At 50.3% G+C, this 13037-nt stretch overlaps 1 protein-coding gene across 49 annotated transcripts in view; it reads left to right on the top strand.

Annotated features, from left to right (window-relative positions):
* The window catches only part of SORBS1 (sorbin and SH3 domain containing 1), a 268843-nt gene that overhangs the window by 166095 nt on the left and 89711 nt on the right, over positions 1 to 13037 (top strand). Inside the window, exon 1 of one of the 49 annotated variants that reach the window (XM_077351033.1) lies at positions 3712 to 3899. The exons of 47 other annotated variants lie outside the window; for them this stretch is intronic. In XM_077351033.1, coding sequence (XP_077207148.1) covers positions 3868 to 3899 — 32 coding nt within the window. In that variant the 5' untranslated portion in view covers positions 3712 to 3867. Of the gene's footprint in view, positions 1 to 3711; positions 3900 to 13037 lie in introns of those variants that run through there. One more of the 49 variants, XM_077351043.1, reaches the window with a different exon arrangement.

The following is a 13037-nucleotide window of genomic DNA, read 5'->3' as shown; positions in this document are numbered from 1 at the left end:
TGTCAACTGCAGTATGGAAATAAAACATCGATATCTAAATAAAATGGGCACTAGGCCCCCGCCCCCGGGGAAGCCTTCGCAGGGTGAAGGCTTCCCAGTGGGGGGGACGGCGCGGGTAGTGGTGGGAGACCTGGGGTGTCCTGGCACCGTCCTGGGGCATTCTCCTGTCCCCAGGAGCAGCCTCCTTGCGGCGAGGCTGGTTCCGGAGGCGGGAGAAGGGCTGCGTCTGGGCACCCACCCACCCTGAAGGCTTGGGAAGCCTTCTCTGGGGCCGGGAGCAGGCTCACTGCGGCGAGGCTGGTCCTGGGGCCCAGAGAAGGCCGGCGGGAGCCCCCCCACCCAGAAGGCTTGGGAAGTGGGGAGGAGAGGGCAGGCCGGAGGACTTACCGCGCCGGCTGGCTGTTCAGTCTGCTCGACAAGTCCTCGGCCAGGGCAGGCGAGGCGAGGCCAAGCAGCCAATGGGGAGGCGCGCTTCGTGCGGCTCCCCATTCGCTGCCGGGCCCTGGATGGACACTCAGAGTTTTTATCCCGGACAGGGCCCGCCCTAACTCCTCCCCAGGTGGCCTTATCCTTTTATTTAATCCGCTCCGCAAGAGTGGTTAAAGATTGGCTACTTGATGTACCTTTTACTTTATGTGTGTCCATAATTAGAAATCTGAAAAAGACTCATTTTGGGTCGAGATGCATTCGGTCTAGGGTTCAAAATTATAAGGTGTATTTTTCATTACTCACAAGGCCTATGTGCTTTGTGTACATTTGTAATGTCTTTATTTTGTAAGTTTTGCACAATGAATGTTTATATAATTAGGGTTGTGTGTGGTGGCATCCAAATCGGCTGTTCCAGGCCGATGCAGGCAGCACCACGCCGCGGGGAGGGAGGGGAGGCACGGGAGCCGGTGTGTAACTTGGCGTACAGCGTGTGTGTACCAAGTTATGCGTTGGCACCTCCCCCCCCCCCCGCAGCACAGTGCTGGCTGCATCAGCCTGGAACGGCCAATTTGGACGCTGCCCCGCACAACCCTGATTCACATTGTACAGACATCCAGCCTTTTGGTTCCTGTCTTTCAGTTAGGGTTTTTTGCTTTTAGTGCTTGGTGTTTTTCTCCCTTCTATGGTTTTCCTTCATTAGGTAGAAAAATGCCACCTTGAAGAAGCCTGTAGTGTAGGTCAGTGGTCCCCAACCTGCGGCCCGCGGCCCGGCGCCGGGCTGCAAAGGCCATGGCGCTGGGCCGCGGCTCCCTCTCCCCACCCACCCCCCCGCAGTAAAAAACTTCCCAGGCCGCAAGCTTGCGGCCCGGGAAGCTTCTTACTGTGGGGAGAGGGAATTAGGGCGGGCCTGCGGGTGCGGCCTGCGGGCGCGGCCGGGTGCAGCTCGCGGGCGCGGCCCGATTCGCGGGCGCGGCTGGGCGCGGCTCGCAGGCGCGGCCCGATTTGCGGGTGCGGCTCGTGGACGCGGCTCGTGGGCGTGGCCCGCGCGGTCCCTGTGGGCGCGGCCCAATGCCCTGCCGGTCCCCAGCCTAATAAAGGTTGGGGACCACTGGTGTAGGTGATTCAGCACATGTGAGAGATAAGCAGGGGTTTCTCCTTCAGGGGGGACTTGTGGCTAGAAAGCTGCTACCAATCTCAGATTTCTTTTATTCCTCTCATTTGCACCTGGCCTTTCTCCCCAGTGGGGACCAAGGTGTTCATTGTTTTTATGTGGCCCAAGATCAGCAAGCAAGCTTACTGGGCAGAGAGGGGATTTGAACCCTAGTCTCTCCAATTGTCTAACTGCTGCACCATACTGTCTCTGAGCCAAAACTCGCATGTGGGATGCTCACCATGCTCACCTACAAGGAGCCTTATTTCGGACATTAAGTGGCTGGCCTTTTAATCACGAGGTCTCCAGAATGGTGTGTGTGTCCGGAAGACTCCCATCACACAGGCCTTGTCGCCACTGCAATGGAAAATTGATCACAATGCAATCCTCTACACACACAACCATAAAAGCTTCCACCGATTTGGGTGAGAGCAGAAAGAAAAGAATGAAAAAATATTAACGAGAGGGGAGCGTTCAGGAGTGTGTCCAGTGTACAGTAACAAGGAAATTCATAGTGAGGCACTTTTAAAATCCTGAGCAGTGTTACATGGTTCTGTTCCAGGTTTTGAAAGCCAGGGCTTAAAATGAAATCCTTTAAAGGATATCCCGAAGTCCTGCCTGATTCAAGCCCTAATAGGGTTTCCTGTCACAGGAAACAGGCATGGGATGTCCTGCCCCCTCCCTCCTGATCCAAATAATCTCCCTGCTCGAGAGGCAGCGTGTCGAGGTTGCAGAGGTCAGTGCTGTGTATTCCGACTCCATTAATGCTGCGCTGTTGCCAGAGTGGATGGGCGCAAATTAACCTTTGAAACTTGAGAATGTCCAGTCTGCTGCCTCTCGGAGGTCTGCAAACATTCAGTTCCTTTTAGACTGTATGATGATGAAAACAGTAGAATGCCAAATAGCAGAAGCTGTACTAGGAACAAAAATAAAACCGGGGGGAATTCTTGGAGCCACCCAGGATCCTGTCCAGGAACCCACCCAAGTCAGCCAACAAAATAAAAACAATAACAAAACTTTAAAAGGCCACAATTAAAATCCTGGATGGCCCAGCCAGCCCCATCTCTTCAAGTCTCAGAAGTGAGGCAGGGCCGCCCCTGGTCAGCCCTTGGAGGGGAGACTGATCTGAACCTGGAGGAAAGAGTTGCCAGTGGAGAGCTGGGCCCAGGCGGGTCTCCCGGAGTCCCCCAGGGCCTGCAAAGGGCAGAGGGCTGAGACCACGGCAGGCTGGGAACAGAGGGCCCCCCCCCCCCGCCTGCCCCCCCCGCCATTTGTGCTGCACTCTGAGTCACCAGCTGAAGGTGTTCGGGCAGGTGGGGGGAGGTGGGACTGGCTTTATATTGTGCTTTAACCCATATTTTCATTACTGTATTTAATTGTTGTGAACTCTCCTGAGCCCACTTGCAGGGAGAGGCAGTATAAAAATCATCAAATAAATAAAATTGCTGATGATAACTTGGTGTGGTTTGAGCTGGGTGCTGCAGGGGGTGATTGGGGGTGTCCCGCAGTCCCTTTTGGCCCGGCCTGTCTGGATATCAGTCTGGCTTCCTGGTTCTTCCCTTCATTGGCTGGATGCCGAAATCCATGAGCTTGTGGAGTGTGTGGTGTGCTGGAAGTGTGTTGATATGTGCAGCGGTGGTATATCTGGCATAGAGAAGACTGCCCTGAAGCCCCCCCCCCCGGGTAAAGAGACCAACACGACTGCTGGGCTTTGGCCAATGCAAACCATGAAGGACTCCCCCCCTCCCCCCCCCCGTGCCAGGGCTGCCAAGTGAGGAAACCGAGTCCCCCTTTGCTCCCTTCCCATTGAAACTGGATCCACGGCACCTTGTAGTAGATGCCAGTGCACGGCTATCACGCGAGCGTGCCCTCCTTGTCGCCAGGGAGAGGCTGCTTATTTCCCTTGAGCCGGGCTTTCCGCATATTTTGAGAGGACTATTTTTGCGAAGCCCCCCCCCCCCCGTCCCCTCCTTCTGCCGCCGCTCCCTCCCTCCCTGCCTCCCTCCCTCCCTGCAGGCTCCCTGCGGCTCGGCCGAGGAGGTTGGCGTCTGCGTGATGTCAGCGCGAGATGAATGCCAGGCGCGCTGGGGGAAGGCGCTGGCTGTCAGGCGGGCAAGTGACAGAACGGCATGACTCAGGCACCCTGCGCTAAGTAAAGCCGGCAGTGGGAGGAGGAAGGTACTTAAGAGCCTCCTCAAGGCGACTCTTCCCCCAGCAGCTGGGAGCTACGTGGAGGAGAGGGGAGTGAGCGGCCCATTCACCTCCGGGGGAGAAGGGAGGGGGCAGACATGGCTCCTCTGACGGAAAAGGCAGATCAGAGGTAAGGAAGCAGCTGCTGAGCCCAGGATCAGGGATAGCTGCTGCACCTTCTGATGTTCGGGTTAGCCAGCCTGCGGTGCATTATTTCATTTTGTGTTCTGACGAATCGTTATGAAGCAGTTCCTTGAAATAATTACCTGACAATGCTGCCAGGATTAGAAAAGCCGGGCAGCCCAGATGGGGGTGGGGGGTGTACCTGCAAATGTGTATGTTTGCGTTCGTGCGTCTCAGAAGACTTCTGAGATGCCTGAATGTTCAGAGGTTCACCTCAAGGAAAGTGCTGTTGCTGCAGAGGTCTTTTGTCTCTGGAGTGCAACTGGCACAAGGCTGGAAACCCTGGGCTGCCACAGGAGCCTGCTTTGGCCACGCATCCTTCTACTGCTGCTCCCCCCCCTGCCATAATGGCCAACAGAAGAACGGGGGGGGGGGGCTGGAGGGAGTGACGTTGCACTATGTGCCGATAGCCCTTCCAGGCACAAACCTGGATGCCACATCACTTCCCCAGAGCAGCCTTGCTCAGCCAGCGTTTTGAGAAACCTTGGGGGTTCATGGCGACCCCAGGAGGGTTTCACCAATTGGGATGGAATTAACAGAAAGGCATCGGAAAGGGCATGGCACAGGCCTGCCTCAACTCTGTTTCCGTAGTGTGTGGTATGCTATAGGCCTGCTCTGGCCCTGTTTCCGGCCTGCGGGGTGGGAATGCTGGAGCTGCAGGCCCCCTTCCACCCAAGCCCTGTTTCTGTAGGCTCGCACCGCAGCCTTCTTTTGGTGAAGGAGAGCAAACTGGTAGCCAGCCCAGAGTGCAGGTATGGTTCTGTTCACAGATCATCTGAAAATATTTCTGTGCTGTGGGAGTCGCCTGGTGATGTCACATCCAGTGGGAGTGTGTGGGTGATGTCACTTCTGGTGACATGTGACTTACCGGGGTGTCACTAACATCACTTCCGGGGTTCCGAAAACGCTGAAGAATGTTTCAGGGGTTTCTCAACAGTAAAAAGATTGAGTAAGGCTGCCCTAGAGCAGGGGTCGTCAACCTGGGGTCCTCCAGATGTTCCATTTGCTGGCAGGGGCTCATGGGAATTGTAGTCCATGAACATCTGGAGGACCCCAGGTTGACTACCCCTGCCCTAGAGGACTGCAGAGGAGTGCTGGCTGATGCACTTAGATCTGGATTTCCCGCCCGGATGTCCCATGGACAGATGGTGTGATGCAATGTCCACCGTTTGCCTGGTTCCCCAAACCACCTGGCACCCTGAGGAAACCTGAGAGTCCCCACATGAGGCTGCCTTACACTGAATGAGACCCTTGGCCCATCAAGGTCAGTCTTGGCTCCTCAGACTGGCAGCAGCTCTGCAGGGTCTTTCCCCACCTACTGCCCAGTCCTGCTGCCTGGAGATGCTGGGGACTAATCTGGGGCATTCCGCATGCCAAGCAGATGTTCAGCCACTGAGCCACAGCCCCTGTTATAATATTTTGCCATGAACTCATTAGGTAGCTGTAGGCAAGCTTCTCTCCGAGTGTGTCTGCTCTCCCCCCCCCCCCCCAATTGGGGATGACAATATTGGGTCAGCACGATTTTAGAGGTGGCAACAATAGCGTGTGCATGAAGTGTTTCATTGTAATGCAATGAGCTTTCCTGTTTGGCCCTCTGCCCCTAAGCAGCCCTCCTGAATCCAGCTTGAGACTCCTTCAGGTATAGGAGAAGTGGTATATAAGAACCAACTCTTCTTAATCTCAGGGCTCTCTCAGCCTCCCCTCCCTCACAGGGTGTCTGTTGTGCAGAGAGGAAAGGGAAGGCGAATGGAAGCCGCTTTGAGACTCCTTCAGGTAGAGAAAAGCAGCATAGAAGAACCGACTCTTCTTCTTCTCCTTCTCCTCCTCCTCCTCCTCCTCCTCCTCCTTCTTCAGTAATCTCAGGGATCCCTCAGCCTCCCCTCTCTCACAGGGTGGCTGTTGCGGGGAGAGGGAAGGGAAGGCGAATGTGACTCCTTCGGGTAGAGAAAAGCGGCATCTAAGAACCAACTTCTTCTTCTTCTTCAGTAATCTCAGGGCTCTCTCAGCCTCCCCTCCCTCACAGGGGGTCTGTTGTGGGGAGAAGAAAGGGAAGGTGAACGTAAGCCACTTTGAGACTCCTTTGGGTAGAGAAAAGCAGCGTAGAAGAACCAACTCTTCTTCTCCTTCTCCTTCTCCTTCTTCTTCAGTAATCTCAGGGATCCCTCAGCCTCTCCTCCCTCGCAGGCTGTATGTTGTGGGGAGAGGGAAGGGAAGGCGAATGTGACTCCTTTGGGTAGAGAAAAGCAGAGAGAGATCTTGTTTGGATCAGCTGTGGCCTCCTGTAGCCTGACAGGAATAGACCTAGGCTTGTTGTGAGGAGATGTGTTAAAACTGCAGCCGAGGAAATCTCAAAACACTTAACCGCTTGGATAGAAATAGAACAAAATGTGAGTCCAATCAGGCACCTTTCAGACCAACAAAGTTTTGTTCTCAGTGCAAACTTTCATGTGCATGCCCACTTCCTCAGAAAATGAGATAGGAATCAGGCACTACAGAGTAAATTAGCAGGAAATTAGTAAAGAGCATCATGAAGATAACCCACAAATGCTCAGCCTAATATCTTCCTAGAACAACTGAGTTATCAATCGTCTGTGTTCTATTGCCGTTCACAGAACCAGAATGGCCTTTTACCCCTAATTTTAGAGGACAGTTTTTAATCTAGTTGGCTGCTCTCTGTAAAACATAAGGCTTTCTCCTCATGCTTGACTTTCTTTAGGCTAGGATTCAGCCAAAAAAATGATTAAATGAAGAATCCAAGATGCTGCATGGCAAGCAGACCTCGCCAGTCCTCCATCTTTTAGGTCATCACCGAGCAAAAGATATTTCTTCCCTTGCCTCCTCTTCACCTTGGAAAGTAAAAGCAATAGAAGAGCTTTTACTTTGTCACCCTCTGTGATACTGGCTGGGAAGGATAAACAATTACCCTTTCATTACCCTTGTTGCTCAGGCAAGTAGAAGATTTAGAGCACGTCCTTCTGAGTTGCCCCTCCTATGATAAGGCCTGGGCCAACTTTATCCTTCCTTTGATGACACTAAGGCTGGGGCCAGTAGCTGCAAACAACACAGCTGTAATTAACGGACTACTGTCAGACGAATCAGGAATTACTAAATCAGTAAACAGTTTCTGTCTTATAGTTGTTAAGAGTTCATGGAAGTAGCTAGATTCGCCTTGTGGACTAAGAATGTAATTCTATCTATCCTAATATCTATTAAACCCGGCAAGATAAATTGTTAGACAATTTCCAGATCTATTTAGATTTTTGTTTTAACTCGTGTTCTTAAATTTCTGTTGTTAAGCCATTCCTCATTGTTAACCAACTTATTTTTCCTTTGTATTATGAGGTCAGTTATACCAGTTATTTGTTGTATCCTCCTTATCCTGTATCACTTTGGTATTTTGTATTTTATTTCTATTGCTCTGGTGTAATTCCAGAATAAACTTACTACTATTACCCAAAAATCTAAGGGGAATAAAAGTGTTATGGTTAGTGATTAATGGTAGATGCTTTCCCAGTTGTGAAAATAAGTCATTAAAAGTCACCTTTTGCTGGCCCATCCATCTCCACCCAAGCATGGAAGCATCTCCACAAGTGACAAGCGGTGCTGAGTTCAGTCTCATCTAACTTGTACATGGACCCTGGTACAAGAGCTTGCTAGGTGCCAGCTTTGCTGCCACGTACACTCAGGCAACACAATCACCAGTCCTAATAACATCAACTACACGATCGAAGACTTATTCACATGCTCATGTTCTATTATTGTATATGCCATTAAATGCCAACAATTCCCTTCCGTCCTCAGCTCGTATCTACATTCCTTACAATCCCCTCTTCATTTTATTGCATTTGGGACAATGGGACTGTAATGTTATGCAGTGAAGTAGATAGAATCTAACTCTCTGGTCTTTGAACTCAGCACAGCTTGTCACTTGTGGGGATGTTTTCATACTTGGGCGGAGATAGATGGGACTAGCAATAGGTCTCTTTTAATTACCATATATACTCGCATATAAACTGAGTTTTCCAGCACAGTTTTTAGCACTTCAAAGACCTCCTCAGCTTATATGTGGGCAATTGATTAACAGCCTGCCCCCAGCCAGCCAATCGCAGCATTGCATCTGCAACCTGAGCTCTTTGCAAGTGAGCCAGTGGCCTCCAGTTAACCTTTGCCTTCTGCAAAGATCTTAAAAACTAAGCTCTTTGCAAGTGAGCTAATTGCTCCCCGCTAACCATTGCCTTCTGCAAATATCTTGAAAGCGTACTCTGGCAGCTTGTAGGACATCAATGGTTTGACTGAGGGGTTCTGATATCTTTTTCCCCTTCTTTTCCTAATCACTTCTTCCAAACTATTCTTTTGGTTTCTGTGGGTGGGGTGGGGTTTGGGGGTGCTTTGGGATTTACTGTTTTTTCAATGTTTCTTCTTTTATCTGAGGGGCAGCATTGTTTGCCTTTTCTTCTTGGGGTTGTGTTTCTTTTAAAAGTTGATTTTTACAGTTCTTTCTTTCAGTTTTCAGTCTTACGGTTCTTTCTTTCAGTGTTTTGTTCTGGGAGGGCACTGTAACCCCCAGTTTGGTAGCTCTTGTACTTGTAGTAGGTTGCCAACTTTGGGTACTATTGTTCTGCTCTGGTTTGCTGGCCTGGGGGTTCTCTTGCCAGAGCTGTTATCATAGAGCAGTTCTGTCAGTGCTCTCTCAGGGTGTCTGGCATCAAGAGAGGAAGGGAAGGCAATTGTAAGCCGCTTTGAGACTCCTTTGGTTAGTGAAAAGCAGGGAACAAAAACCAGCAGCTATTCATCCTCTTGAGTTTTCTGTATTTGTGTGTGTGGGGTGGGTGGGGGGAGGCTGGATGGCAGAGCCTGTGATGATGGAGCATGGATTAAGCACTTAGGCCACCCTGTAAATTCACCAGTAGCCTGCTGCATTTCCCACCCTCGGCTTATATGCGAGTCAATAAGTTTGCCCAGATTTTGTGGTAAAATTAAGTGCCTCGACTTATGCAGGTCGGCTTATATGCGAGTATATACAGTACTTCTTTTCACAACTGGGAAAGCATCTGCCATTAATCACTAACCTTGACATTTTTATTCCTCCTATATTTTTGTGAACGACAATTGGACCCAAATGACTGATAACTCTTATTCTAGCAAGATATTATACATATTTATGGGATATCTTCATGATGCTGTTTACTGATTTCCTGCTTATTTACTCTGTCCTTATATCTGCACTCTGATTATTCCGATTTCATTGTATGAGGAAGTGTACATGCACACGAAAGCTCACACCTAGAATAAAACTGTGTTGCTCTTAAAGGTGCCATTCAACTCAAATTTTATTCTGCTACTTCAGACAGACATAGTGACCCACCTGGATCTATTTTTTTAAAATATAAATAGTTTGCGTCCTTGTGAAAAGCAGCACTTTTCATTTTCTCTGAGCCTCACCCACAGCCCAAAATGGCTGCTTTGGAGGGGGGACTCTATAGTATTGTATCACACTGAGGTTTATGGATGCCAACCTCCAGGTGGCATCTGAAGATCTCCCAGAAGTACAGCTCATCTCCAGGCACTTGGGCTGAATGTAAAGCTCTCCCGCCTGACGTAGGTCCCTTCAAATTAACGCATGTAGCTACAGATTCCCCATGGTTAGCACGGTCTGTTGCTTGGCTGGTGATGTCTACCCTTCTGAAGCCTGAGGCCTGGATTGGTTATGCACAGCAGGAACTCACAAAAAGTCTGCAAAAAATTGTTTGTTTTCTTGATTCTGCATGTGGCAGTGGCACTCTCCCACTTGAGGAAGGCTCTCTCAAACGCATAATCGTTGAGTTTGCTCTGCTATGATATGCAAAAAAGCCAAATGCTTTCCTGTCAAGCTAACTCCACTTGAAATTCTGGGCCACTTATGCTTTGAGTTCATAGGACGTTCCTGGCAAATACTGTTTTCTGCCCTTCTGATGCCTGATGCCTACTGCTGTCAATTGCAGTCCTTGTTGTTGTCCACAAGGACAAGACATTGCCTAATAAAAGTGGATCACCTAGTTTCCCTCAAAGTCTCACTCTCTACTTCACTTGAAATTCTGGACCACTTATGCCTTTGATTTCGTAGGACCTTCCTGACTGTTTTTTTATTTAACAGGCCAAGCTTGAGAAAAGTCACTTTAGTTCCCATGTCTCTCCAGCTAGTTACTTGTTCACAAGTACAGGGTCTATATTCTTTATTTAGATCTTATTGCACTTTCCAGACTCACAGGACTCTTGCTGGTCTGTTTGTTTGCACCCCAAAATACAAAGTGTTGCTGGTGAGCTGGTCAGAGCCCATAGCCGTGGCAGGACACACCCACACTACTCATCCCAACCTAAGCCTGCAAGCCTTTACTGTTGTCCCTAGTATCACTGTTCATCTCTAGATTATAATGATTAGCTCTGCAGGCAAAAATGGCTCCTTTGAACTCTGAGGCATTGTACTGTTTTAAGGCCCCACCTCCAAACCTCCAGGAATATCTCCAATCCAGGGGTAGCCAACTTCCAGATGGGGCCTGGAGAGTTCCTGGAATTGCAGCTCATCTTAACACAGCCCGCGGCACCGCGGACTAAATAAAGCCATAAGGGCTTAGGGGGAGGAGTTAGGGTGGGCTCTGTCTGGGATGAGGAAGGGTGCCGATTGGTCCCTTCCTCCGGATAGACTGATTGGCCTCGCCGATTCCCGCCCTGGCAAAAAGGGAGCAAGGGAGCCCCCGGCAGCTGTGCTGCGCGCAACTGACAGAGGCTCCCTTGCCTAGCGCCCGCTGTATTTTGATTACAGCAGGCTTGATTACTAGTCAGATTATAAAGCCGCTCCCCAGGTGAAAATGGCTGCTTTGGTGGGTAGGCTCTGAGGCACTGTAACATTTTGAAGCCCCGCCTCCAAACCACAAGGAATATTCCCAACCCAGGGAAGGCTACCTGTAAGAGGAGGCTGCCGGCGGTTCCGCAGCTCCTGACGGGTGTTCCTTGGCCGCGCTTGCGGGGTTTTTTTTTTCTTTCGGTGGCTCCTCAGAGGGTTTTTTTTCCCAGTGGCGATGAGGGAAGGGAGGCCCCGGCAGCCGCACTGTGCGTACGTGTCGGAGGACGGGTGCTCCTTGGCGGCTTCTGATGCGACTCGTTGGTGCTTGTCGGATTTTTTTTTTCTTTCTGTTTTCGGTGGCTCCTCGGAGGTTTTGTTTTTCAGCGCCGATGAGGTCAGGGAGCCCCCAGCAGCCGCGCTGCGCGTCAGGCCGGCGGCAAAGAAGCAACTGCGAGCCGCGCAGAGCGCGGCTCGCAGTTGCTCGGGGCTGGGAATCAGAGGGACCAATCGGCAGGCGCGAAGCAGATTGCCTGTCCGGAGGAAGGGTCCAATCACGGACACATCTCGCTTCAGAACGCCTTACCGTTTTATTTAGTCCGTGGCACCCACGGCGCCATGGGCGGTGTTAAGATGTTTAATGTCATTATGATTTTACAGCTCAGTATTTTGTGTTGTTTTAGTGCTGTGGCTTGACTCACCCATCTGCGAGATGTGGTTGGTACTGAGAGGGTTCTCTGGGCTCTGATTGGTAGAATTGCTTCATTGCCCTTGACCGAAAGCCTAGTGGAAGGGCTCCCTCTTGCAGGCCCTGCGGAACTGTGGAAGTTCCGTCAGGGCCCTGATCTCCTCTGGGAGCTCCTTCCACCGGGGGGGGGGGGCAGGATGGAGAAAGCTCCGGCCCTGGTCAAGGCCAGAAGAGGATCCCTGGGCAGGAAAGATGGGGCAGCGGGCACGCCGCCACAGCCCCTCCTCTCCAAGCCGTGGCACTGGCCTCCGAGCCAAAGTGAACATCCCTAGTTCCAATCTCAAACATCTTCTGCTTTCTTGAAAATTTTGTTACAGTACAGAACTTGTGGCAAAGGTTTGATTTGTGCAGGAGTCAGAGTAGAACCTAGTAAAATGTAGCATGTAGCTCGGCAGGTAGAACCATAGAATCATAGAGTTGGAAGGGGCCATACAGGCCATCTAGTCCAACCCCCTGCTCAACGCAGGATCGCTCCAAAGCATCCTAAAGCATAGTGACATTAATGTTTGAAGAATCCATTGGCAGTATCCTCACTTGTGTTGAAGACCAATGGCTGAGTCGAGGCACCCTTGGTGAGGAGTCTACCCAGGATGCTCAGGGCCCCAACACAGAGGCAGGTAATGGCAACACCTCTCTACTTATCCGTGGTCCTGAAACCCCTAACAGTCCTGGGATCACCATGAAGTGTGGTTGCGACTTGAGGATATGCAGTTATTAATTAAGAGAAATAACATCAACAGGATCTGTACATTTATTGTAGCAGAAGCATTTTCAAGACGGAGTCAGCCTTGTCAGGTGCATGAAATTAATTCAGCAAGAATTTATTCATAGAGAAAAGAAAGGAAATGATTGTGGACAGACTGAGGTTACGTTTCTATGCGAAAATCAAAAATGTGCAGTTAATAACAGTGGCCATTTGCAAATAACAGTGATGAGATCAGATAATTTATGTTAAACAATTTAATACCTATAGAGATATTTAAAAAATCATCCAACCGTTGAGCCCCTAAGGTTAATCAAATGCATTGCCTCAATCAGATAATAATTTATTTTGCGTTTCCCAGAGCAGCCTGCTTCTGTAGTAATAAAATGACTTCTTGCCTCTGAGGAAGAGAGGTCAGGATCTGAAAAGGGGTCAATTACTTTGAGGCTCCCTCTGACCAGAGGAGCCCTTAGAGGAGACTGGGGAGGTGGGCCTGGGCTTCATTGGGAGAGCCAGAAAGCTTGTAAAGACCGCCACCATGTGGCCAAGCACAGTACAAATATAAGAAGGGAAATAAATATTTTTTCTTGGGTGAAGAACATAATTAAAAAGAAAAAAATATATTATTACACATCATTTGGAGAGAACTTGAGGGAGGGGGTTGGTTGGGGGGAATGAACCACCTGTCAGGCACTGACACTCAGGGGCCTGGACTAGTAAGGGGTCCCGGGGGAGGGGCAAGACCATTGCTAGTGCGTGGGGGGGTGGATGTTGAACTCCACTAAGCCCCTCCTAACACTAACTGATTCAACAAGCA

This window comes from Paroedura picta, chromosome 8, assembly GCF_049243985.1.
Source record: "Paroedura picta isolate Pp20150507F chromosome 8, Ppicta_v3.0, whole genome shotgun sequence".
Classification (NCBI taxonomy): domain Eukaryota; kingdom Metazoa; phylum Chordata; class Lepidosauria; order Squamata; family Gekkonidae; genus Paroedura; species Paroedura picta.
This window is presented reverse-complemented; position numbering and strand designations above follow the sequence as displayed.